Here is a 23,707-nt window from a genome sequence, read left to right on the forward strand (position 1 = left end):
AAACTTCGAGGCCAAGGAGGAATCACTTGACCAATGAAGATGAAGAACGGCCAAGCCAAAAGACAGCCAAGAGAGGCAAATGGAGGAGTGAGGAAAAAAGAAAAGAAAAGAAACAAAACAAAAGAATCTCTAGACAGAAAGCTAAAAGGGCCAAGCACCAAAAGTACACCTGCCTAGCACCAACTCCAACGCCTCTTGTGACACATTATCCTTTGTGGCCATTTCTTTAGCAAATCTTTGGGTTAGTTATCATGGCCTAACGTTTGAGGGGCGGGGGGAGAAAAAGAAAAAGTAAAATGAACGGAGTACAAAAACTGAAGAGACACAAACGGATAAACAACAGAGGGACCAGTCTAGCTCAGTTGACCAGACAGTGGACAAGACGTGCCTTATGGCGACCGTTTCGTAGCGGCCAAGGTGGAGTGGACAACTCCAATTCTAGTGTGATATGGTTTTTCTTGTTCGCCTGACGGATAAATCTGATACGGTGTTAGTGCTATCTCGGCATGGAGGAATTCATGATACCATGCCCGACTGGCAGGCTGCATGCATCGTGCATGACAAAGAGGGGAGATGCTGAGATGTTGAGATGTTGCGGTGAGCAACTGAGCTGTCATTTTCTAGCTTCGTTATTTTCTTGTTTCTGGTTTCCGTTTTTGCTTCCTTCCTAGGCTCATCATCCTCATCGGGCGATCTTCAAAGGTATTTTATGTTTTTCAGCTCATCTCACCTATCTTTCTTCTTTTATTAAACAAAGGGAAGGTTGTCATTTCAATTGCACTCTCCAGCTTGTATTGAAGATGGCATTTTCCCCTTACATTCCTTCTTCACTGTCGTCGTTTCCCCTCTTTCTAAAAAGGTTTTAGTGGACAATCAGGCATGGAACATGGGTGGAAGAGGAGGGCTCTATTCTATTTTTGGCGATTTCTTTTCATACCCGTTCGCACTTGAGTGCCATACGACGTAGTTGGTGCAAAGTGCGCTTGTCCATTTCGAATTTAGTTTCTCATCAGTGTTGTTTTTGCGCCGCCGGCCTCCTCCTATCCCATCGTGCCTTTCCAAGTTTTGTTCGGTTGCTCTCCTTTCCACCGGGACGTATTTGACGGAGAAGGTCTTGCCGGTGGCACCCCAACCACGCGATAATGATAGCCCAGGCCGGTCGTTTCCGTGCAGGGCTGGTGAGGGCTTCCATGGGACTGACTGTTTACGACGTAGATACCAAATAAAAGATACTAAACAGTTCGGTACGAAGGCGCGGAAGACGCGCATGAATTGGCGGGAGCAGCACACTGTAAGGAATCCTGCTGAAGCGAACAACGGATGTGGAGGTACTAGGCGGTGGAAAAGTGAAGCCGCGAAGACGCCATATTGTATCGCATGTTTTGTCAAAAAGACCGGCGAATAAATTCAAGTTCATTCGCCTAGCATACCATTCGGGAGTCTTCTTTGCATGGTTTTGGTTCTTCAAAAAAGATCCGCTGGTGATCTTATCCAAAACTACAAGAATATTGACGAAAAAATATGGTTGACTTAGGTAGAGAGGATTGAGAGAAGAAACGAAGAAACAAACCAAAAAAGCATCGGAAGAACCTTTTGCATCCTCCGCAATGAACACTTGCTCACTTGTTGTCCTCCAAGTTTGGGGTATGTCTTGGTTTTCAGTTTCGCTTGGGAAATTGACCGGGATGTGACATTTGCTTTGTATTGTCCGATCTGAAGAGCACTATTTTCGTGACACGGATAGCCATTTACGTTACCGTGGGTTTTTAAACGAATTTTCTTTGCTCCCCTCTTGGTTCACATTTTTCTACTGGTATGTTTTCTATTCTTTTGCTTTCGGTATATGGTACGGCCAGTAACCTAAAAGTAACGCCGCGTGGCGCACCTCGGCACAAGTAATCCTCCGTTGGTGACTGCCGCATCCCCTTGACAGTAATGATGCATCATTCCGCTTTTTGGTCAGTCCTCACCGCCGCTCCCCTGGTCGCGGGAAACGCAACGACGACGGCACTCCGTACTTACGAAGAAATGGCATATAAGAAAAAACAAGAGCCGGTCAGATGATGATACATCTTAGAGTCCGACCCTCAAGGCCCTGCATATATAAAGCATCCTTGTGGCAGTGAGCCGGCCAGTCCGTCCCATAACTCCGCTAGGAAGAGAGAAAAGAAAAACAATAAATGAGACCGGGAGCAGCAAACCAATGTATCATGGACTGTCCACAGTTGCAGCTTTTGTGGCAAACACTCCGTACAACGTCACTGCCTGCTAGATTTTTTCGCCAGCATTGCATAGTGTTGCACTGCGTCACATGGCAACCTACGAGCCTACCAAACTTTTTTTTGTCTTCTACTGTAACAATACTTGTCCATACTCCCCGCGTTTTTGGTTCGCTTTGTGATCCGATTCACTCTATACTATTGGGTATCTCCTTGGGTCACATTTTTTTCGATACAAATCCTCGCTCCACGTCCTCTCATATATGTCTTAAGATTTATTATTTTACCAAACACGAGATAACCACAATGTACCTTGCTCTCTCGTCTGAAATTGACGATATTGTGCGATTTTTACACTCATATTTTGCTCACAAAATCGATGCCACCGTTCTGTCCTATTAGGTTTTGATTTTAGCACAGCATTTAGCTCAGTTCCCCCGAGGTCCGCGAATCCATCCTACACTAACCATTCCCGATTCTACCTAGGAAGCTCGAAAGAATCGTGCGTTGATGCCAAGTGATGTCAGGACAAAGGGGAAAGTGTGGCATCTTTACAACTTTAGCGGAAGTTAGCACCTTTTTGGCGAATGGGCGCTATGATTTACCACTAAACCCTCCTTCTGTCCGTCTTACTTTGCTGTCTTCAGAATATTTCTGACAGTTAGCCCTGATCCACCTGCACTCCCCCGGTTCCGTATCCGATCCCCTACGGAATAAACAAATCCTTGCGGATGATGTTGTTCACTGTCTGTTTCGGGCGTAGCTTTTGATTGTGGATGGGACACTGGTAATCATCTGGCCGAGTTTGGCCGGATGTCGCGAGATCCTCACAGGACCAATGAAGCGATATGACAAAAGACAAGACAGCAGGCTGTGCTATATAAAGAAATTCTCACCTGGCGCACAAGTGAGGAAAAAGTGTAAAATGCAAACAAAAACACGGCAGTGCCATGATCGTGTCGTCGCTTTTGTTGTTGATGTCCCAACGAATAGATATGTAGGGCGGCGAACGCAAGTGCAAGATGCAGTGATGACAGATACTGAGGCCCAGAAAAGGAAATGGAAAATGCATTTGATTTGCTATGTTTGCCACTCCCAGCCCACGAACGTGGTGCCAACAATTGTGGTGATACTTCACATCTTACATGTCGGGACATGATTGGACCTTTGGCACTTTCTCGATATTTCGACGTCCGCTTCGCCAGTTCCGGTTCGCCAGAATTTCGGCATTTGTCGCCTGTCGTTGGCTGTCTACCGTTAAAAGAGATTTGTTTATTTTTAGGATCCTTCAGTGGCCGAACAACAATTGGCCGGCTGCTTTTTAGGTCTGAATAACTGGCAAGTCTGGGCGTCACAAGATGTATGTACAGCTTATGTCGTTAGTTATGACAATGACGACGATGTATGGCCCCTCAATTTGCGGACAACAAAGATCATGTGCAAACACGAGGATTCACTCGACTGTTGCGCTTGGCGGGTGTGTTTGGCGCCGTTCAAGAACAGGAAAGTCGACAAGAGCGCTGCAAAACCGTTGAAAGTCGCCTCCAACAGAGCCACACGCTACAAACGCATCGTACAGCGCATATGATTACATTCGTTGACATCGTTGCTGTGAACTGCCTGCCGCCCTTTCGGGTCCATTTCGGACACCAGCCTTACGGGGTTGGACAACAAAGGTACCGCGTAAGCACGAGACAGCAGTAGATGGCGAATCGGAAGGAGAAGAGGGCCCCAAGACACGGAGGCGGAACCGGAGGTGGGCCTGTACCGTGCAAGGGTCGTTCAGGGGGCTGTCCAAAGTTTGCGAAGTATTGAACATCACCAGGCGGGCGCACAAAAAAGGGCCGTTTCAAGACCAGTTTAGGGATCACCGCAGGATCACTTGGAGGGGATGGTCACCATTTTGGGGGGTACTTTCTCCAAGCCCCAAAACGGCCAAGAGCAGGATGGAACGTAACAAACAAAACAAAGAAGACTGCAGGGTCTTGCGCCTCAAGTGCCCGAAAAGGGAACAACAGGGAGCTCAGGGAGGCGAAAAGTCAGTAGGAAACAATAGAAAAAAGGAGGCCAACGGAAGATCAGCAAGGAATGATCAGCAACCTCATAACGGCCTCAACAGCCAGTCACAAATCAGGACGCAAACTTGCAAGGGCTATACGGGAATAAAGTACGAAATACGGCACACGCAACGGCGACAAGGAAGCGCACAAAGGACACAACAACGTTCTCCTGCTCCGGACGCTGTATCAGAGTGGGATAAGATCCGTTGTCCCACTGCACATCGTAGACGGATCGGCCAAAGAACGTCATTGCTGGAGGTTTGTGGAGAGCCAAGAAATAAGAATAAGTTCGTCGTGCCGTTAGTGATCCGTAATTGTCTAAAACCGTTCAATATAATAAGGCCGATAGGCGACTCCGAGGCGTCGTATGGGCTAAGAGGAGCGAGCCGTATGAGAGTATGGGCTGTGCTAGCGCTTGCCACCAAGAAGGGGCTGAAGAAAGAAAAGAAAGAAAAGAAAAGAGAGAGAAAAAAAGGCAATGGAAAGAGTTTGGCGCCACTGTTAAGAAGAAGCAGAGCACATGACCACTCGGGCTGCAGCAACAGGACACTTTTTGGCTTTTGAGACGCTCATGCTCCGGTTATCGTCATCGTTACGCTTCGAATTTACTGTTGTCAGGAATCAGTTGCCCCATTTGGCTTGGCTCGTCCGTGGCAAATTTCGTGCCTCTTGTTGCTTCTGGTCTTGCGCTGCCCTTCCATATCCGACCTGGTCTTTTCCTTTCTTGGGAAATGGTAAGGAGGGAGACCCGGAATCCAATCAAACTACAATGGGCCACAGAGGATAAACACATTGCCTCCTTTTCTCCCCTTCTTTCCTCTTCTCCTGTCCCCCTTTTCGGCGTTTCTTGTCTTCGTTGACATAATCTGCCGAGGCTGACATAAATGCCGACCAAAGGAATCATTCAGCCGTCGAAGGAGCCAATAATCCGGTCCGCTGCATGCGTCCAACGGGGCGACGAGAACGGAGGTGCAAGGGCATGATCTTTTTGCCAAGACGGGGCTGGGCGGATGGTCAGATGGAGACAGGCGGCCGTAACTCCATACCTCCAAGAGACCAGCCCAGCATAACAGTAAGAGCCAACGCCAAGACACAAGACACAAGCCACAAAACCAAAGGGACAAAAGGGACAAAAGGCCAAAAGGCCTAGGTGGCAATGAAGACGAAGAGCTGGAGGCGTTGGCGTTTCCGTTGGCGCCGTTGACTTCTTTTTACAGTGGCTTCAGGGCGGCTTCAAGGCGGTCTCGGGGCGATTTCGGAGCGGTTCTTGGGCAGTTTTAGGGCGACCACAGGGCGATTTCAGGGCGAACGTCAGCCATGATCGGGCCCTTTAGCGGCTGTCGCTGTCGCCACGCTGGATGTCGGTCGCTGCTGGCTTTTGGTCTCCTTTGCGATTGACAGTCGCTGCAAAGTTAACGTGTGTGAATGGAGGGAGGGACGCCACTTGGCATACTGCAAGTCTGTTCCTTGGCGACTTGGCAAAAAGTCTTGGCTATTCCCAGACCGAATTTTTTTTTTCGCCATGTTGCTAAGTTTTGCATTTTGTGCGTGGGAGGCTCGGGAGGAAGGAGCGGAGTGGGAGGGCGTGTTTCTCATCAGAAAGTGTGTCCGTGCAGGCATGGTAATACCGTTGCAAAGGGCAGGATGGAAAAAGTTTATCGTCCAAAATAGAAACAGGCTAGCCTTGTTACAGCCTAGCTCGTGGAACGTTTCGGCGGAGGGTGCCTTTTTCTCTCCGCTTCGCTAGTCTGCTTTTGGGTTCATGCGTTGTTTCGGCGTGTTTGGCCTCGGGCAAAGGAAGGAGCGAACTGGGGGCTTTCAGAGCGATCGCTCACCTCTCTTCTCGTGAGCATCACAGCCGCTCCTGCCTTTTGACACCTCACATCGTAGCGCACCTGCCATGTTCGCCATTTTGGACCTGGGCTTGGCCTCAACACATTCTTGAGTCGTCCTTATCACAAGCCAAGGGGTTCTACTATGTTCTCCTTCTACAGAGTTACGTTCGGGTACATATGTTTAATGCTTCTGCCGTAAACGTTTTTTGTGCTGTGTTGACTGTTTGACTTAAGGAAGCCAGCCGAGCGGCAGGCAAACTAAGAAGGATGGCCACCTTCAGGGATATTTTCTCCTCTCGGGGAAGGTGGAGGGGACAATCAGCGTGAGAGACTCTACGGCGAACCAGACAGAGAACTGCACCTGATTCACGTTCGGTCCTCGTTCCGTGTTCCGATCATACTGAGTATTGTTCAGCCCGCACCGGAACCTTCTTAGGCCGAGGCGCTAAATTCCAAGAAAATCACCGTCGTTCCCCACGGCATTACCAAACGAGCAGAGAAATGAGGCAAAGGGCCGAGACAGCCAAGATCAGATGGCATCGACGATGATGTATAAACACTGGGCTTGATGTGATAAATATGGTGATGCGTGTATTCTGTTTAGCTGGCGGGCGTAGGTGGACTTGATTTTGTGGTTGAAAGGCAGTGGCTGACGGCCAGTCAATCAACAAACGGCGAAATTACATGGACCATGTCGTTTGCTGGGGATGTCTGAACGTCTGCTGGACTTGGAACGACGCTGAAAGAGAACCGGGATAAAAGTCAAACAGGGCAACGAGGGCAAATGATAGTTTCCTCACTAGCTAGAACACAGGAAAAGATGGGCTCGGCGGATAGGAAGAAAGAGGCCAGGAATTTTGTTTGAAAGGGGCCGTTACCGATCCTCACAATTGCCAAGTTGGCAGGTGATTAAAGAACATGAAAAATAAAATAAAAATAACGATGCCCTTGCCTACCAGCCTTCTTTACTTCGCATCTTCTTTCTGCCCCAAGGAGCATACATGATGGTAACTTTGCGCTCTGTGCTCCAACTGACACGACTAAAGACGCTACCGGTCCCTGTCCCACTTAGCCATCCCCACCCTACGGAGCCGCAACCTTTCGGGTGTTGAAGGAAAGATACCTCTCGATGTGGCATTCCAAAGCACAACATCTTTGTATCTCACTTTGCCGGCTTACACCCCGTGACCATTCTCACTCCCCTTCCCCTGTCAGACTCGCTTCTTTCTTCCTACCCTGGACATCGAGCGACGGCCACTCAATTAGGCGATCCCGGCCCCTAAAGCCGCAGGAGGAGGAATGCAGATATGCAGAGGAAGAGAATTGAGGGGATAAAAGGGACGACGAGTGCAATGGGAGGAACAAAATGCAACGGCCAAAAGCAACATAATCATGGAAATGGCGCCGAGGAAGGTCGGCTGGACGGAGCCTTGAGATATACGGCGTATGCATTGGCGGGGCTTGGGAGAGAGGAAAAAGAACAAAGAACAAGGTACAATGCGGTAGCCTTGCTTTTGTCACGGTTGCATGGATTGGCAGGGAAGAAAAAGAAAAAAAGCGAAAAAAAAAAAGAAAAATAAATACCGCGAAGCATGTGAAGGAACATGAATGGACGGAAAAGAAATACCCAGAGACAAATGTGAACAATTCGTACCGAGCAAGTTGGAAAATAATAAAATAAGCTTTCAAGCTTTCAAGCTTTTCAAGGCTTAGCTGCTTTGATCTTGTGGAATACGATGGAGGCAATACTCTGTCCGTTCTCGGGCCAAGAGACAGAGCGGTCCACCGAAGGCTACGAGTTGTCCTTTTCCTTATCCGAGTCCACCGGGACCGGCTGCCTTGGGATCTGGCAGAGGTTACGAACATTACTTGCGGGAATATGTGGCGAGAGGGGTTATTGACGAGGGCCTTGACGGGAATCGACAAAAGACGACGACTTTGAAAAGAACGGGAAAGATTCCGCGCCAAGAGGACGATGGACTGGCGCGACGGTGCAACGCAGAAAGCTGGGGCAGCGTGACGGTGTTAGTGTGAATTGATGGTCTTTAATGCAATGCCTCTTCCTCTTGTCTACGGTCATTATCTCTCTCGCCGTCTTGAGATGTTGACCCCTCATTCGGTCTTCGACGTTCAGGGTGGGAGGGAGCCCTGTACTTCGTAGACGAGCACGTCCCCTCTTTTATTACTCCTGCCCATTTCTCTCCGTAAGTTAACCAAAGGAATCGATGTTTGCTTAATTCTTTAGGGCAGGCCCGAGCTAGCGGGCTGGGCAGGGTGGCTGGGAGCCAAATTGGGATACGAGAAACTGCTGTTTCATCCACGAGCAGACCCGCGTTTCTAGGGGTGTATTTCTTTGCATCCTTCAGGAGCCTCTTCTGGCAGGCAGTAATATCTACGATGCCAGAGAGGCATTAATCCCTGCCGTGTCGTCGATATCGTCTTTGAAATCTACGTCGTAATTACTCCGCACGACGGAATACCTCAACTGACTATCTGACCCACGATGGGGAATCTGTCACACCAAAATGTGCTCAGGTACCGAGGAAGCGAGGGAAAGAAAAGAAGGAGGCGGAGAAAGAGCTCTGTCTGCTACATTGTGTATCTTACGTTGACAAGTCGCCTCCACTTTTCGGGATTCTTTTTCGACTTGTAAACGGTCGACGAGACGGACAAATCAGCATATGAACCAGCCCTTCAACCCAGCCCCCTTGTCTTTGTCTATTTTTTTTTTTTTTGTATTTCTTATTTTTATAGACTTTTTCCACAACTGTTCAATCTCGGATACTGCAAGATCACCAAAAGACTAATAAGAACACGATGTTTGATGTCACCGGCATGATTGAGTTAAAGATCCATTGGATGACTGTAACCTTGCAGGGACCCTCTGATTGGCTCTCCTGGCCCTTGCTCAACACTGGGCGGTGTTGCAGCTGCGGTGTCATAACTGCTTTCCTGTTCCGGAGGAAGCTGACCGCATTGTCAGACGACTGAAGGCTGGAAATGCGAGACGGTTGCCTTGCAGTCGTCGGCATCTAAGTCCGCTAACTAGGGCACTTGATTTTGTGAAAATATTTCCAGAGTTTCCGACAAATATGCAAACCAAGACGAGAAAAAAGTCAAGTGCATTTTCTAGCGAAAAATGTGTGTGCCCTTACGGAGGTCATACGCTATTTAGTAATCTAGCAAAGGGATCTGGTGGAACACGCAAGGGCTCTGGCTGCAGATCATGACGCTCTTTTAAGCGCAAGATGCGCCACGCTATATCTGCGCCTGAGGCTGCATCCGACGTATTACGACGTAAATCGTACTTTGTTGCTTTTATTCTTTGCTGTCCAGCGTTCCGCTCCTCCTGTTCCCAAAAGCGGATCATCCCTGCGAAGCGGTAATACGGAGCACAATGGCACAAGCTGGGCATTGCACGTCGTACGGGGAGATGGGAAAGAAAAATAGCAGAATGAAGAGGTAGCCTCACAGCCGAGGGAAGGTGAGCACAGCAAGGCTATTTTTGGCATCACCGCCATTTCTGTTTGGGATGGCTGATCCGTATGGGCGGGACTTGGGACGCGGAAATGGCACAGCAGAGTGTGGGTTCCGTTTCTGTTTGTCTTAATTGCCTGGTTGCTTTGTCTTTCGGTGACACGATTGGTCTGTCAGCCTTCTGAGATGACCACGAGGATGATTTGATGATTTGATGATTTGTCTGCGTCCCCTACCGCCGGTACTCGATGCACATTGTGAGGGGATTCAATTTTTTGGCCATCGTAAACCAGCCGCTTACCTCCCCCTTTCAACCGCTTGCTGCGCCTAGTAATAATACCACAGTACCCAATATATCGAGAGTCCTTAGTTGCGAGCCTGCGGGCCCGTTTCGCTTCTTTGCACCCCGTTTGTCAAGAGCCATTTTGGCCTGCGCCGCTGTTTATTTTTTGCCGCCTTCGTTATCTTCATACCGGGGGTCATGTAACCTGGACAGACATATATTGCCTGTCGTACTCGCCGCGGTAACATATCCTATTCTTATTCTCCGATGCGGCGTCCAGCCGTATGTGTGTCTTTGTACGCCGCACACGCCTCTCTGCCGGGGACCTCCTGTCGTTCAGCGGTCAATGCATGATATGCGGTGCATGATGCACGGCCATGTACGTGATTCGTGCGGCGCGAGACGGCTGAGCACGCTGGGCCAACCTGCCAGGCACAGCCATGGTGAACTGTGGTCCATTGACTCGGCGTCGTGCTACGTAACATCTTCTCCCAACCCACTCTACGACGTATTGCGGTCTCCAGCTTTGACTCGCTTAATGGTACGCCTCGTATGTTTGCCGTTTGCAGTAGAGAACGGCCGTTCGTTTGACAAAGACTCAGGTAAACAACGGCATATTGGCAGAGGACGGCCGCTGGACCCTGGAACCCAGTGCTGAATTTGCTGAAAACCAAACGCTATCAACGAGCTGGGTATGGCATTTTCTCATTTACGGGTTAGAATATCGATGAACTCTCTCGAGCTCCCCTTTCAGTCTATCCAGCTCAAACCCCCCCACTTTTGTCTTTCCTTTTTGTCAGTGGTCCGGCTGCTGTGCCAGTTGGCCGTTGTTGCCGGGCACTGGGCCCCCCTGTTCGCTCGCCCCCGCTGCCTTTTCTTTTGCAAGGGCCCTTTCAAACAAAAACTGGTGCCAAGACATGGAAACCTAAAAAAAGTGCACTGCCCCAGTTGCACGCGTTGGCCCCATCCCAAATTCGAACACCAACCGCATGGGATTTTCTTCGACGTGCCTTTCCAGAATGTCACTGGTCTCATGTGATTGGCTGACATGCTGGGGTCACGTCCATAAACAGCAACGTCCCAAACACATCTTCGCTTGAACTGACATTGTTTTCTTTTTGCTGCGTACCTCTCATGTCTTCTGTAACTCTGCCCTATGACGACGTCAGCGACATTTTTTTTCTCCGTATTTCGCTCCTGCGAGCGGCCGGCAACGGGCGGCGGGCCATCCCTAATCCGATTGTGTCGTTCCTCATCCCAAGTCACAAAGTCGAAATCACAGGCAGACACTACGGACGACGCAATACATATGTCGCGAGGCGGAAAAAGGATGGTTCGGGGTACTTCACCCTATTGGACACCGGGCCAAAATGTCGATTGACTCGAACGTCGTGGATCGCCGGCATCTATTTTCGTCTTCCTCGGCGTGATTCGCAACAAATAGATGTCGTGGGAGACCGCAAGGCCCATTTGACGTGGGCGATCTTCGTTTTCTCACGTCTTCGTTGCCCCGTTTTTTGTTGTTTTGTTGCTTACCAACGTAGTCAGGGTCTTTCCTTTGTTTTTTTTGTTTGTTCCCACTCATAGCAAACCTTATTCCCCATGGCCCCCAGTCTTTATGCTCACATTTGCCGCCAAGGGCCTCCAAGAACTACACCGAGAGGTACGGAGTAATTACTTGTACTTGTAGACAGGCGCCAAGGATTGGACGTAGGGCAGTGCCTCATGTCAGGCCGATGACTTCACCGTGATTCAGGAGTCAGGCTCATCAGAGTGACGGATTCGGGCCTCACGTCGCAGGGAATTCGAAAAGCCCAGTACAACAAGCCCCCAGCAGTTCCAGGCTTCTCTGCCACAGCCGTTTCAAAGCCGGTAGTGCATTCTGCCGACTTTTTGAACAGCTTTTCCGCTTGCTCATTCGCGTGATGCTTGTCGACTTGTTTGTGTGGGTTGCCGCACCACCGCGTAGTTCGGGCCAGCCAAGGAAAACGAACGTCCGCCTGACGGACCATCGAGATGTCGTGGCTGCGAAAAGATAATGCTGTAAAAAGGTGAAGGCTGGTAGACAAGACCCGCAGAATAGGTCATTGTCGTGCTTTTCGAGGGCACGGACAAACGACATTCGCTTCGGGCTGTCGGGCAGGTCTAGTCGTGATCTGGCATGCATGGTGGATAGCTCTTTCCGTTCGCTGCTCGGCCTGGTTGATCCACTCGGGCCCTCCATTCGCACCTTCCCTGTGAATGATTATGTGAAAGTCAACAGGAAGCTACGACGCATTTGTACATGTGCTGAAAACTGCAGAAAAAAACCCTCAGACCATGGTCTGCATCACTCCACCTAGCACATGCTCCACCGCACTTGCTACAACACCTCAAAACCTTCTGTCACGCGCATGCATATCCCCACAGCAATGTACTCAGAGAGAGCAAAATACAGTATCGTATGACAGCGCCCATCGATGTAGACCGTTCTTTCCCCGACACCCTAACGCTATGACGTAGCGCAGTGCTTGCGGAGTAGCGTGCTTTTCAAAAAATGGTGACACTCCTTCACACACATTTCACACGCAGTTTGCTTACCACGTACTCCGTACTTTCCGACCTGCTGCCTCTTGCATATACAACGCCGAGAGACTGCCCACGAATCACCTGCTCAGGACGCCCTCCAGATCGGCTCACAGGGCAGACTGCCCCCAACGGCGCCAACGTTCCAAGACACCAAACGGCATTTGCATCTTATCTGAGTCTCTATTTTTATCCCATGCACATTCTTTTCGCGCGCCCATCCCCACGCCGCGTCCAACTGACCCCCCCATGCGGAATAGCCTCGCGCGTTCGCTGATGGCCCATCGGACGCTCCATCGCACTCCCAAGACACTCACCGCAATGTGGTGATATTGACGCTTGCTACGAGTTTGTTGTTTTATTTTTTAATATTTGTTTTTAATATTTGTTTTGTTAACAAAAACGTCGTATACGGCATACATTTACAGTGTCTTAATGCTTCAGGTTTGCTTTATTATATGCTATACGTATTGCATCGCCCTCCTCGTAACTTCAAACAACAACGCTGGACCGTTTTCCGTGTCCGTTCAAAGTGTGTTCCGACAGCAACACGCGAACAATCATAGCGCGGCCATCTTATGGACCGTGTCGTGGCCCGGCTCCTTGGGTGGTTTCATAACCACCGTACGCAGTACGAAGTTCATTATTCGTTGCCCTGCTGCAGCCGTTGAAAGATCAAAATAGCATCGTCGGAGCATGCTCTCTGAGGTGCCCAGCCGATGACGCTTGGTCACTCTTGCCTCGATTCCGCTGTCCACTCCACCCCACCTGCTGCACCAAAACCGCACAGGGAACCCAAGCTCTTCCCCCACCCCTCCCCCCTGCCGTGCTCTCTTGCAACAAGTCCATTCGCTTTCGCATTTCCAGCGTCCCAAAACCCACAGTTGAGAAACCACACCCCCATCCTTTCCTTCACAGCCCACCTTGCCTAATACGGTAACCAAAAAGCTGTGCGGTCCCTGTCTGGTGGTTGCAGTTGCCGCAATCCTAGCTAGCATTTGTATTTTGGTTTGTTTGGTGTCTCGTTCTGTTGCTGTTGCTCGGTACTTTTGTGCCTTTTTTTTTTTTCCACTCGTCGGTTTTCTTACTCCAGCTCGCACTCACACGCTCTGTTTTACGGCAGCCTGAGTCGTAACTTCCTTCCTGTGCTGGGCCTGTCCTCCTTCTAAATTTGTCTTTTCTTGGACTCTCTTTCTGTTTCCCTCAAGCTTGCCGCGACTCCCCTCCGTTCTTGCCACAGGTACAACCTTGTAGCCTTCCCTCTTGCCCAAAACACTCGACCTAAACCTAGGCTATGGTTGGATCGTTTTTGTAGTGGCTGCGATGCCTTCCCAGTCCTTTGCCTCACCTGCCCATAACAGTGCTCAACTACAGCTCTCGCAGCCTTCCCTCTGCCGCCACTCCTCTCCTCTGCTCCTTCCTTCCCACACGCCCCCCCTGCCCACCACCCATGCTCTTTCTCCCCAAGGGCCCTTTCCTCGCCTGACGCTCTAACAACGGCACGCCGTATCCGCCAGACCCTCCTGCCTTTCTTTAGACACACGAGACGTCCACACCACACACACACACACACACAGCGCCCTCAAACGCTCTTTCCCTTCTCGTGGACTTTTGCACCGCCCAGCCCCTGTGGTATTTAACTTCACTGACTTCCCCTCTCCCTCATTCCTTTGGCTTCCCTCCCTTTTCTCTTTTGGATCCATCACCATTAGATTATCTCGGCACATTCGCTTTCGCAAAATTCTCTTTGCTCCCAACCACACTCGCTTTTAGCAACCCCCAAAGGAAGCCCTCGAGGCTCCAGTCATTCGCTTTGTTTTTGTTTTTTATCACCACCCGCCACCTCTCCTTGCTGGCAGACGTTTAGTCATATCAGCATATCCGTCAGTCGCTATCTCAAGTATCTCAAAAATCTCGAAATCTCTCTCTCCAGAACGCTCAGCATCCGTATCTGTATCGTACGAAAAATAGAGACCCTCCTGCATTGTCTCTCGCTCTCGCTTCTTCTGTCAAATCTCGTGCTAAGCAAACATTTGTGTGTTGCTTTGTGAGCCTGCCGTATCAGACGACATTTCATTCTTGGCTCTTTTGTCAAGCTTGTTTTTGTTTGTGTGTGTTGTTACTGCATCCATTTCACCCGACTGCCGCGACCTGCAGTCGACTCTCTCCGTTTTTTCTCTCCCGTTTTCCGCCGCATCCTGCAGCTGCAAAACGACAAGACCGCACACCCTACATCCTCTCCGGCTTGCTTGTTCATTCGCTTTCCTTAACCGGAGAGTGACACACAGTCAGCCCTGTGTCTTCCGCCATCGAGCCTTGCAACATCAGACGCCAGGAACACACTTTTGTTTTCTCCCCAAAACGAACGGCCGGCAAATAGGGTCCTGGCTTACCTGCAGCCCGTCTTCGTTACTCCGTCGAAGTCTCGAAAGCCAGAGGGAACGTTTCCCGCGGAGTCTCCGGACATACCATTCAGATAGCGGGTCTTTTTCCTGCTGGTCTTGCTACTCGGTTTTTGCCCCTAGCTCGCAGCCATATGCCTCTGTCCCAAGCCCCTTCAAACGTCCCGCACTGTGCCTGCAAGTCACCGTTACTATCCTACATCTGTCTCTAAGTTGAAATATATTAAAGACGGCTCCATCTGCTAGCCTCCCACACTCGCTTTATAAACACATACACCCTCGCTCACATCACTCATATTTCCAACCACACCTCATCCTTTCTGCTATTTTGCAGTCTCTTCCTCCTTTCTTTCTTTCTCTTTATTTCACCCCACGCTCGCTACCACTTCACTTCTTGTTGACACGAAGGTCTTCAACCGTTCTTAATCATTTTAAGTAAGTTGATCTTCCCATGTGTTTTTGTTTGTTCGCAGCACAACCACAACCTCAGCTGTCACTAACATTACATCCTTTACTCCCACAGCTCGTCACTCGCTTGATTTCACTTCATACGCTTCCAGTTTTATTTTTATTTTTCACTTTAAACTTTCAAAGTTGTGAACAATGGCTGGCCCTGGTGGTGGTCCCCCTCGCCGCAGTCACACCAAGTCCCGCAAGGGCTGTGAGACTTGCAAACGTCGTCATATCCGATGCGATGAGACGTTCCCTCAATGGTAAGTCTAAACACGTAAACTGTACCGAGCGTCGTCTTGATTTGTTTGTTTGGGGTAGACGACGTTGACATACTGACACCTTATTTCTTAGCCGCAACTGCACCAAGCATAAGATTCGGTGCCCGTACAACGACATCCCTGTTAGCGAGGACCGGTCGGTTTCTCCTGACCGTCCCGAGTTGATGTGGACGCCTGAGATCGAGGCCGATATTGCACGTTGGCAGCAGACTGGCATATTCCCCTTCCCGGCACTCAACATCTACCCGCAGCCAAACCCGCAATTTCTCTCCATCGAGAGCCTGCGCCTTATCTACCATGTCGCTTCCATCTGCCACCAGCTGAGGAGCATCGATGCCGATGGCTTCAGCATCTGGACTCGTCAGATTCCGACGTACGTGTGCTGCTCCTTTGGATTCATTGGTTGGCTCATCCCGCGACCAGGGACGTGAATAGGGACATGACCCCCACTAACACGACTTTTAATATAGAATCATCAGCATTGGTACGACCAACGCCTATGTCATGCATGCCCTGCTCGCCTTCTCGGCCAGCCACATCACCTACCTCAACGAGTGTCCCATTGTTGGCATCATGGCCGACGAGCACCGTGGCATTGCCCTCAAGGGTCTCCAGGAGGCCATCAGCACCTTTTCTCGCGAGACTTCAGATGCCATCCTTGCGGCGTCGCTGGTTCTATCCTGGCAAGCCACCGACTGGTACGTGAAAGCATTTTCTTCCTCTCTCGTCTATGCTCGTAACACAGGCGACTGACCTTCATCTTTCTAGGCGGAGCTGGACCCAACTGATGCAGGGCACCCGCTCGGTAAGTTGTGTAACACACGTGCATTGTGTGGTGCGAAAACGAAAACAGACAAACTGACCCCTATCCCTCTTTCCAGGTCATCGAGGCCATGGACCTCTGGAAACATGAATCCCAGTTCGGAGACTTTATCGCTGAAAGCAGTACGTTTCCGACGGCCCCTGCGTCGCCTGTTCCCGACCACAAGCCCAGCCAGCCTCGCAAGGAGGACCTCGAGGTCTTCACGCGCACCATCCAGCAGCTTCAAAAGGTTGAGACCTTCCTCAAGCACAACAAGGAGGACTTCCAGGCCATCTCGCAGTTGATCACCTTTCTCAAGGGCGCTCGCAAGGAGAGCAACACTCCCGTCGCTCAGCAGTTTGCTCGCCTTCGACCGCTGCGTGACTGGCTGTTCTGGACCCCCGTGCGCTTCTTCCAAAATGCCGGTACCTCGCCCAGCAGCCTCGTCAGCGTTGCCCACCTGTACACAGTTGCCCTGGTCATGGAGCGGCTCTTCCCCGAGATTGGCGCTGCGTACTTTGGCAGCTTATCCATTGGTCCCGTCGAAGAGATTGCTCGCCGCCTTTTCTCCATCAATGTCAACAGTGCCTACAAGGGCGACGTCCAGACTCCTCTGACGCTCATGGAGTTCTCTATTGACGTCGTAAGTGAGTTCCGGTCTCGCATGGGCTGGGTCAACCCGACCAGAACTCCGTCGTTCCCACAGTTCAACCCGCCTAACTTCTACCTGCACGACGCTGCTGTCACGTCAGCGGCTAACGGCTCTCTGACCATTCCGGCGACCACCGCCGGCCCCGTGGAGTACCGCATGCCTTATGGTAGCGAGAATATCGTTGGAAACCCTTCGTTCAGCTACAGCGCGGACGACCTGTCCATGATGTCAGCGGATCCAGGCCCGAGCTCAGTCATCAACCCGCTCCAACTGTCATCGCCCTACGCCCATCCGCAATACCTCAACATCCCCAGCCCCTCCTATGGCGGCTACAGCCCGGCATCCAGCACTTTTGGCGACTTTGGTGACCGCTCTTCCGTGGCCTACAGCGACAACGATGACTACAGCTCGTACGACATGACTTACGCTTCAAACAGCAGCCGCAGCGCGACTGGCGGCATTGATCACACCCAGATGATGGGAGGACCAAACAACCTTGGTGTCGGGTTCGTCTCTCCACTCCAAACTGTCTGGATCTAGTACATTTGTTCGTGAGTGTACTGGAGCGTTCCAACACCCCGGCCTTCCCCCCGCCGGGGAAACAGACGAAGCACACAAACATCAAACTCCAAAGAGCAAAATTGGTTGACTCGTTCTCTTTTTGCTCTCGTCTCAGGATCCCATCATTGGCCTCGCGACCCGCGCAGTTTGCGCGTCCCTACTCTACGTACCCGGCCCCGCCCGAAGTGCCTTCTTCTCTGCGCCTCATGTCTTCGGTGCCTTCTTCTTCTACGGCTCTTCCCACGATGACTATGGCCCAGCCTCGCTTTCACCATCATCGGCACAACCTGTCCACATCGTCTGCCCCCCCTTCAATCGCAGACAGTGGCAAGGGCAAAGGAAAGGAAGTCAAAGAAGAAGCCGTCTGAAGCGTCGCCCTCCTCCTCCCCTGCACCCCCAGATAAGCCGAGCTTGGCTGGGTTGCCTCTTTTTTTTTCGTTTCATTCTTTGATTACATTTGCATTTCTGCCTTTACTTGCTTTTTCTGTTTTCGACATTTCTCTGCGTTCAACACCGTAATGAACGGTTCCAGCACTCATTTATTCAATAATATATAACTAGACGGACTCGACTGGCAGCGCCGTCCAGCACCTACCGGATCTCACGACACTCCTTTATTACTATCATAATAACGATACACGCTCCTTCATCTTCATCGAATGATACCCACCATTAGACACTCCTTATCTTACGGATATTCGGGACGGATTACACAAAAGCCAACACTCATTTAAACGTTTTCAGACCAATGACGATAATTTTCGGCATTACGCACGCTCCTTGCATCGTCATATGGAGATGAATTACGATACCCGCTTGCATAGCGAATTTGCTATTTTTAAAATGTGTTGCGAGCTTGTTTTGTTTTTTATGCTTGTTTTGTTTCTTGTTTTGCATCGCACTGTCTCTTTTTGTCTGGCCTGTTTTGTCCATTTGCCAGGGAACAAAATTAATTAGCGTTTTGGATGTGTATATATATATTATATACTTTTGTTGTACTGCATCGCGTTGGCGTTTCTTGTTCTTTTTGGAATTTTCTTGCTTGGAATTTTAGTGGTCCTGTTGCCCATCAATATTTTTGTTTGCTCGCCACCTCTTTGCACTTTTGGAATTTTATGACTGGATCTGCGTTCTGTCCGGCTTCGACTGGAAAGAAAATACGCCATTGTATGTGCCAGACGGAAGGGAAGGATAATTATAATACACGCAATGATATTACTTTACGTATTCATTTTGTTTCTTTTCCTACGCTGAGCTCGTGGGCGGTGAGAACAAGTCGACAAACTGTTCAGTAGGCCCCTCTATGGCGTTTGACATACTCTGAGCGATAAATCCTTGACTTGGGATCTGTACACAACGGTATTTGTGGCAGCCTCAGTTAGATGTGCTTGTGCTGTTGTCCCCTGTATTACTTGGTTCAAAGTCCACCAGTCTACCGCCAAACATGCAAGGAGAAATACTTGTCTAATGTGTCTTAGATTTTTGTGCCCTACCAGGTAGTCTCCTGTAAGTAGAAAGGAAGCGCAAGAGCAAAAGAGAAAAATAATGGCGCTGCTCACCATGGTGCTTCTTTCCTCCCATTCCGTGCCCTATCTTGTTTCATTGAGGCACACATCACAACCGCTGCCAACAGCAACGCTGATATGTCGAATGGGATGTTATTCAAAGAAATGCACGCCTGCACAAATTTAGTATTTGAGAAACAACTACATGGGGGGGGGGGGCGGTGTTGCATGAGTGGAGGAGCAAATGAAAAACTTAAGGAGCCAGTTGGTGATGGTCTGAGAATGCGAATAGGGGCTGGCTCGAGGAGGGAAGGTATCGCAACAAAGGACACCCACAATAGAAGGTGCAAGTATTTCTGTATGTCTGCAATGCAGAATACCACTGGAAGGGCAAACGGTCGATTACAGAGGTGGAAATAGGAATCGTATGGGATGCCCCGCCAGGAAAAGACTGAAAAAATAAAACCCTCGTATAGCCCAGCCACGAATGGGAGGGCGAGGCGTAAGCGTTAACATATACGGCAACGGCATGGTTCACTTCAGCTCACCGCTACAAGTTATCAGGTTCCCTGGCTTGCCATCCAGCTTGTTTTCAATGGCAAAGATTCAAAAGGAAACAGACTGGGTAGAAAAATCAATGGGGCCCGCCCCTTTCCACGTGCAGGCGGACGTTGAGCAGACGACAGGAAGGGAGCCATGGTCCAAAAAAACCGTGCATAGACTATTTCGACTTGGGAAAGGAGGACAAGAAGGAAGTGCATGATGGAGGGGGCGTGTGAGATGTCGGTTCGCGTCGAATGGATAGTGATGAGAACGGTTATTCAAGGAGATTGCGAGAAATATGGAACCGACATAGGACGTACGTCGGATGGTTGATCCCTGCCCATATTTGTCATGATGGAACCAGCAGTGACATACCAACCGAAAGTACACAAGAAGAAGTAGACTGTATTCAGAGAGGGGCCTAGCATGCTCTGACGGCCAAGTGTGCGTGTGGACAGTAGGCAGATCAGTAGCTCTCAGTGCCGAGGAAAACGTACATGCACACAACCATCATCATCGAGGGCGTGGCATCGTAAGCTTTGAATTCGGCACAGTCGAAAGAATGCCCGAAAAAATACTTTCATGTCGCTTGTGTACTTCATTATTGAGTACAGAGGGCCCTAGAGGCTAGGAAAGGACAAAGTAATGAAAGAAAGCGCCAGGAGAAAGGTTCAAAACCTCGTATTTCAAAACGAAGTAAAATTAAATTTCTGAAAAGATGCTACCTGCCTAGTCTTACCGTGTTTAGAAGCAGATACAATGAAACGGCGCTTGTAGACCGTTTCGTGCCATCGAAAAATGCGCATAAAATGCCCACAGTGGAAGGTATCGAAGCGATGGGTACATATATATGTCTGACGTAAATACCTACGCATGGCGCACTGAGCTCGTTTCCCCTAGAGCCTCAGAAGGGCAACGGTGACTGGAGTACTCTGGGACTAAAAGCAATCCTCTGCAGACACATGCTACTCGTGGATGGGATTGCAGAACTCCGCAGGTCAATCATCGTGGCTGGTCAGGGTAGCACAGAATCACAGTAGCCATGATAATGACCAAATGCTTGTTTGTGAACGGTGTCTCTTGCTGTATTCTAATCCTGATGTGTAAGTTATTCTGGGTTGCTGGTAACTTTTGTTCTGTACTATTACCATCCTCCATTGCGTTTGTTTACAGCGTCCCATATGGTGGTGGCAGCCAAGTATGGGACTCGGTTAGCTAAAACGCCATAAAGTCAAAATATAAAACAATAAAATACCTTGCATCCGCCCCTGAGACTAAAAGTCGGGAATGGGCTTCCGCGAGAACCTCCTCCCTCTTCCTCTGCTCCGGAGCCATCTCAATGAGCGGGACCCCGCAACAACATTTTGAAAGGCCTCCCGAATGCTTCGGTGACGTGGTGCCATCGCCTGCTCTTTGCCGTACGAGGCGTAACAAAGCAAATCCAGTGCAATAGACTTTTTAAGCGAAGTCGTCAAGCTCGAGGCTGGCGAAGGCCGCGGTATCGTCCCGCTGGGAATCTCGACGCACCCTGACAGCGCAAAGCGCAACTCCAGCTCTTTTGAGAACTTCTTGCCTTCTTCAGAGAGTTGAAACGGCTCCTGCTGTGTCTCCACGGCCTTGTTGGTTTCCGCCAGCATTTTCCGCTGGATTGGCTGCTGATCCAGACAGGGCGAATCATTTGCAGGCACACTTTCCGGTGCTTCAGCTTCGCACGTTTGGTCTTCGGTAAGATGTTCCGTTTCGCTCTTTTGAGGAACTTCAGGCCCAGAGGTGTTGTTAGACGATGGAACTACGAGCGTCTCGTGGGTGTCACTGTCGGACGACGTGTCATGGTCGAGGTCTTTAGAATCCTCGTCCAATTCAGGGCCAGTTTCGGTCGACGAGGGCTCTGTCCACAGTTTTGTACCAGATGAACAAGTTGTCCGGTTGGAGGACAAGGAGTCGACAGAGTAGGCAGATAAAGATGGATGCTGTACATGTTAGCCGGTGTGTTTGCAGTACCTTGCGTAGTTCACAACTCTGCAATGGTATCAATCACGTACCATATTGTGTCTGGCTAGGATGGCGTCAATGGTGCCAAGATCCCTCGAATTTCTTTCCTCGCTAAGATCCCACAAAGCTGAAATAGACGGCGGTGGGGCGAAAACGGCACTGCCGTCCGTGTCCGGTGTTTTCCCTAAGGTATCAACCGGCATGCGGCCGTTGATGGTTCGGCGGACTGGCAATATGCTGGAACTTTTCGAAAACAGTAGGTTTGTCATGGACCTTGTGCGGGTGACGTGCATCCTGCTCGCCGTCCGCGAGAGTGCTGATGCGAGTCCGCCGACCTGACCTGTGTCATCTTCGGAGGCTTTCTGGTTACTGCCCCCGCGCATATCGCCCGGTGCATCCAGTTGTGAAGTCTCGCCGACCCTCTGGATCCATGTTCTCGGAACATGATCGTTTGTGAGAGGAATGCTATATGTGCTGTCGGTCTGTATATAAGAACCGGGGCCTTCAGATAAGCCGTTGCCCTCCGGTGACTGTGAGTCGTGGCTACCAGAGGCGTCGTCAACTGATGACTGCGAGTTAACGCTTTGCTCAGACTCCTGCGACTTATTGCCTTGGGTGACAATGCCAGGCCGATTGTCAACCAACAGGTCTTGCAACGGCTGTCCATGTGACGCTTTCCCTTTCATTTTTCCTTGGTACCCTTGCACGGCCTGTTCTAGAGAGTGCTGTTCTGGAAACGGCTCTGACGGAGACTGCGTCTGAGCCTGGTCAAAACAAGACGGTTCTGTGTTCCACTGACTAGAAATGCACACTGCCGGGCTGTCATGTTCGATAATTAAGTGCTGTGACCTAGGTATATGACTCTTGGGTTCCGGTCTGCCTTTACCAGGTCGTATGTGAGGCTTGTGTGATGGTGCTATTTCTGGCTGGCGGTCGGTTGAGGTCGGACTCAAGGGCTTGGAGCCGGAACTGCTTGACTCTTGAAGCGCTAGTGGTAAGCAATTCCGATGTAGCACATAGGTGCCTCGGCGCCAGGAAGACATGGCCACTCCCCGAGGTCGACGTGGTGTGCCGCACACGGCGACGTTCCAATCCTCCTCCTCTTTGGCTGCGGCTTTCTTTTTCGTATCCCTCACTTTCCATGCCACTGTGTGGTGGCGCAAATATCGCTGAGCTCGTTTTATGCCAAACCGTGAGGCCTCGGAGCATGATTGTGAAGGGTATTCCACGCAGGTGCGGTTTGGACACCCCATGTTGTTTGGATAGTCGTCACTCTTGTCAGCCACGGTCGGAGTGGTTTCTGAGAAAAATACTTTGATAAGTGGGGGATGTAAAACAATAGAAGCGTTGCAGTTGCACCCGGTCGAATTAGAAATAATAAAAGTACTTGATCCGCGTCAATGATGTGTTCGTCGCGGAAAAGGAGAGAACGGTGCAATGGTGTGGAAGTGGATGTGAATGACGAAAATCTTACATAGGCGCCACATGGTGACAGACAAGCAGAAGTAAACAGAAGAAAAGCTATCACATATTTCAGAGGAAAGAGGTCACCCGTAACTATCGGAAGGTGCATTCGTTCATCATCCCTCTTTCCTTCCAATATGAGACGTTGTAAATACACGTCAAAAATGGGAAAACGGAAGGGGTGTTTGATGATGAGGAGGAAAGAACGATGGCATGTGTGTATGAGAAGAACCTTTTCCCCGGATGCCATGCCCGCTGCATTATATCACCAAAAGTGACATATTTCATAACACAGTCCAAGCTCATGAAAGGACGAAAAAATCTAAAACTTGAATATATTCCCGTATAAACGACCACTGTGCTAGCGTTATGCAACGCCTTGGACCACAACAATAAGACAATAAAACGGACGATACAAAGGACAGCAAGGTCTTCAGGTTTTACTCGGTGTGCGACCGGTGAGATGATAGGCTCAAACCCCGATCCAACCAGATTTAAATTGCAGTGGGTGTCTTTTTGAGGTGAATCTTATCTGATCCTCAGACAAGGATCTGAGAAAGAATGCCAAGAGCAGCCAAGCCGTATCCTCGCGCTCTTGCCAAAGACCGGAAAAACG

The 23,707-nt window shown here is 50.1% G+C and overlaps 2 protein-coding genes across 2 annotated transcripts; one reads left to right on the forward strand and one right to left on the reverse strand.

Moving 5' to 3' along the window:
• Window positions 1-15,444: 15,444 nt before the first annotated feature.
• Window positions 15,445-17,955, forward strand: SPSK_04971 (c6 zinc finger domain containing protein; the record flags this gene model as incomplete). The annotated part of the gene is made up of 6 exons (XM_016731729.1): window positions 15,445-15,554; window positions 15,646-15,945; window positions 16,043-16,270; window positions 16,341-16,377; window positions 16,454-17,532; window positions 17,703-17,955. 6 exons carry the CDS (start codon window positions 15,445-15,447, stop codon window positions 17,953-17,955), a joined length of 2,007 nt encoding a protein of 668 aa, XP_016583113.1.
• A 2,954-nt stretch (window positions 17,956-20,909) lies between these two features.
• Window positions 20,910-22,880, reverse strand: SPSK_05093 (uncharacterized protein; the record flags this gene model as incomplete). The annotated part of the gene is made up of 2 exons (XM_016731845.1): window positions 20,910-21,605; window positions 21,678-22,880. 2 exons carry the CDS (start codon window positions 22,878-22,880, stop codon window positions 20,910-20,912), a joined length of 1,899 nt encoding a protein of 632 aa, XP_016583114.1.
• Between the last annotated feature and the right edge of the window lie 827 nt (window positions 22,881-23,707).

Source organism: Sporothrix schenckii (genome assembly GCF_000961545.1).
Source record: "Sporothrix schenckii 1099-18 chromosome Unknown Cont49, whole genome shotgun sequence".
Lineage (NCBI taxonomy): Eukaryota > Fungi > Ascomycota > Sordariomycetes > Ophiostomatales > Ophiostomataceae > Sporothrix > Sporothrix schenckii.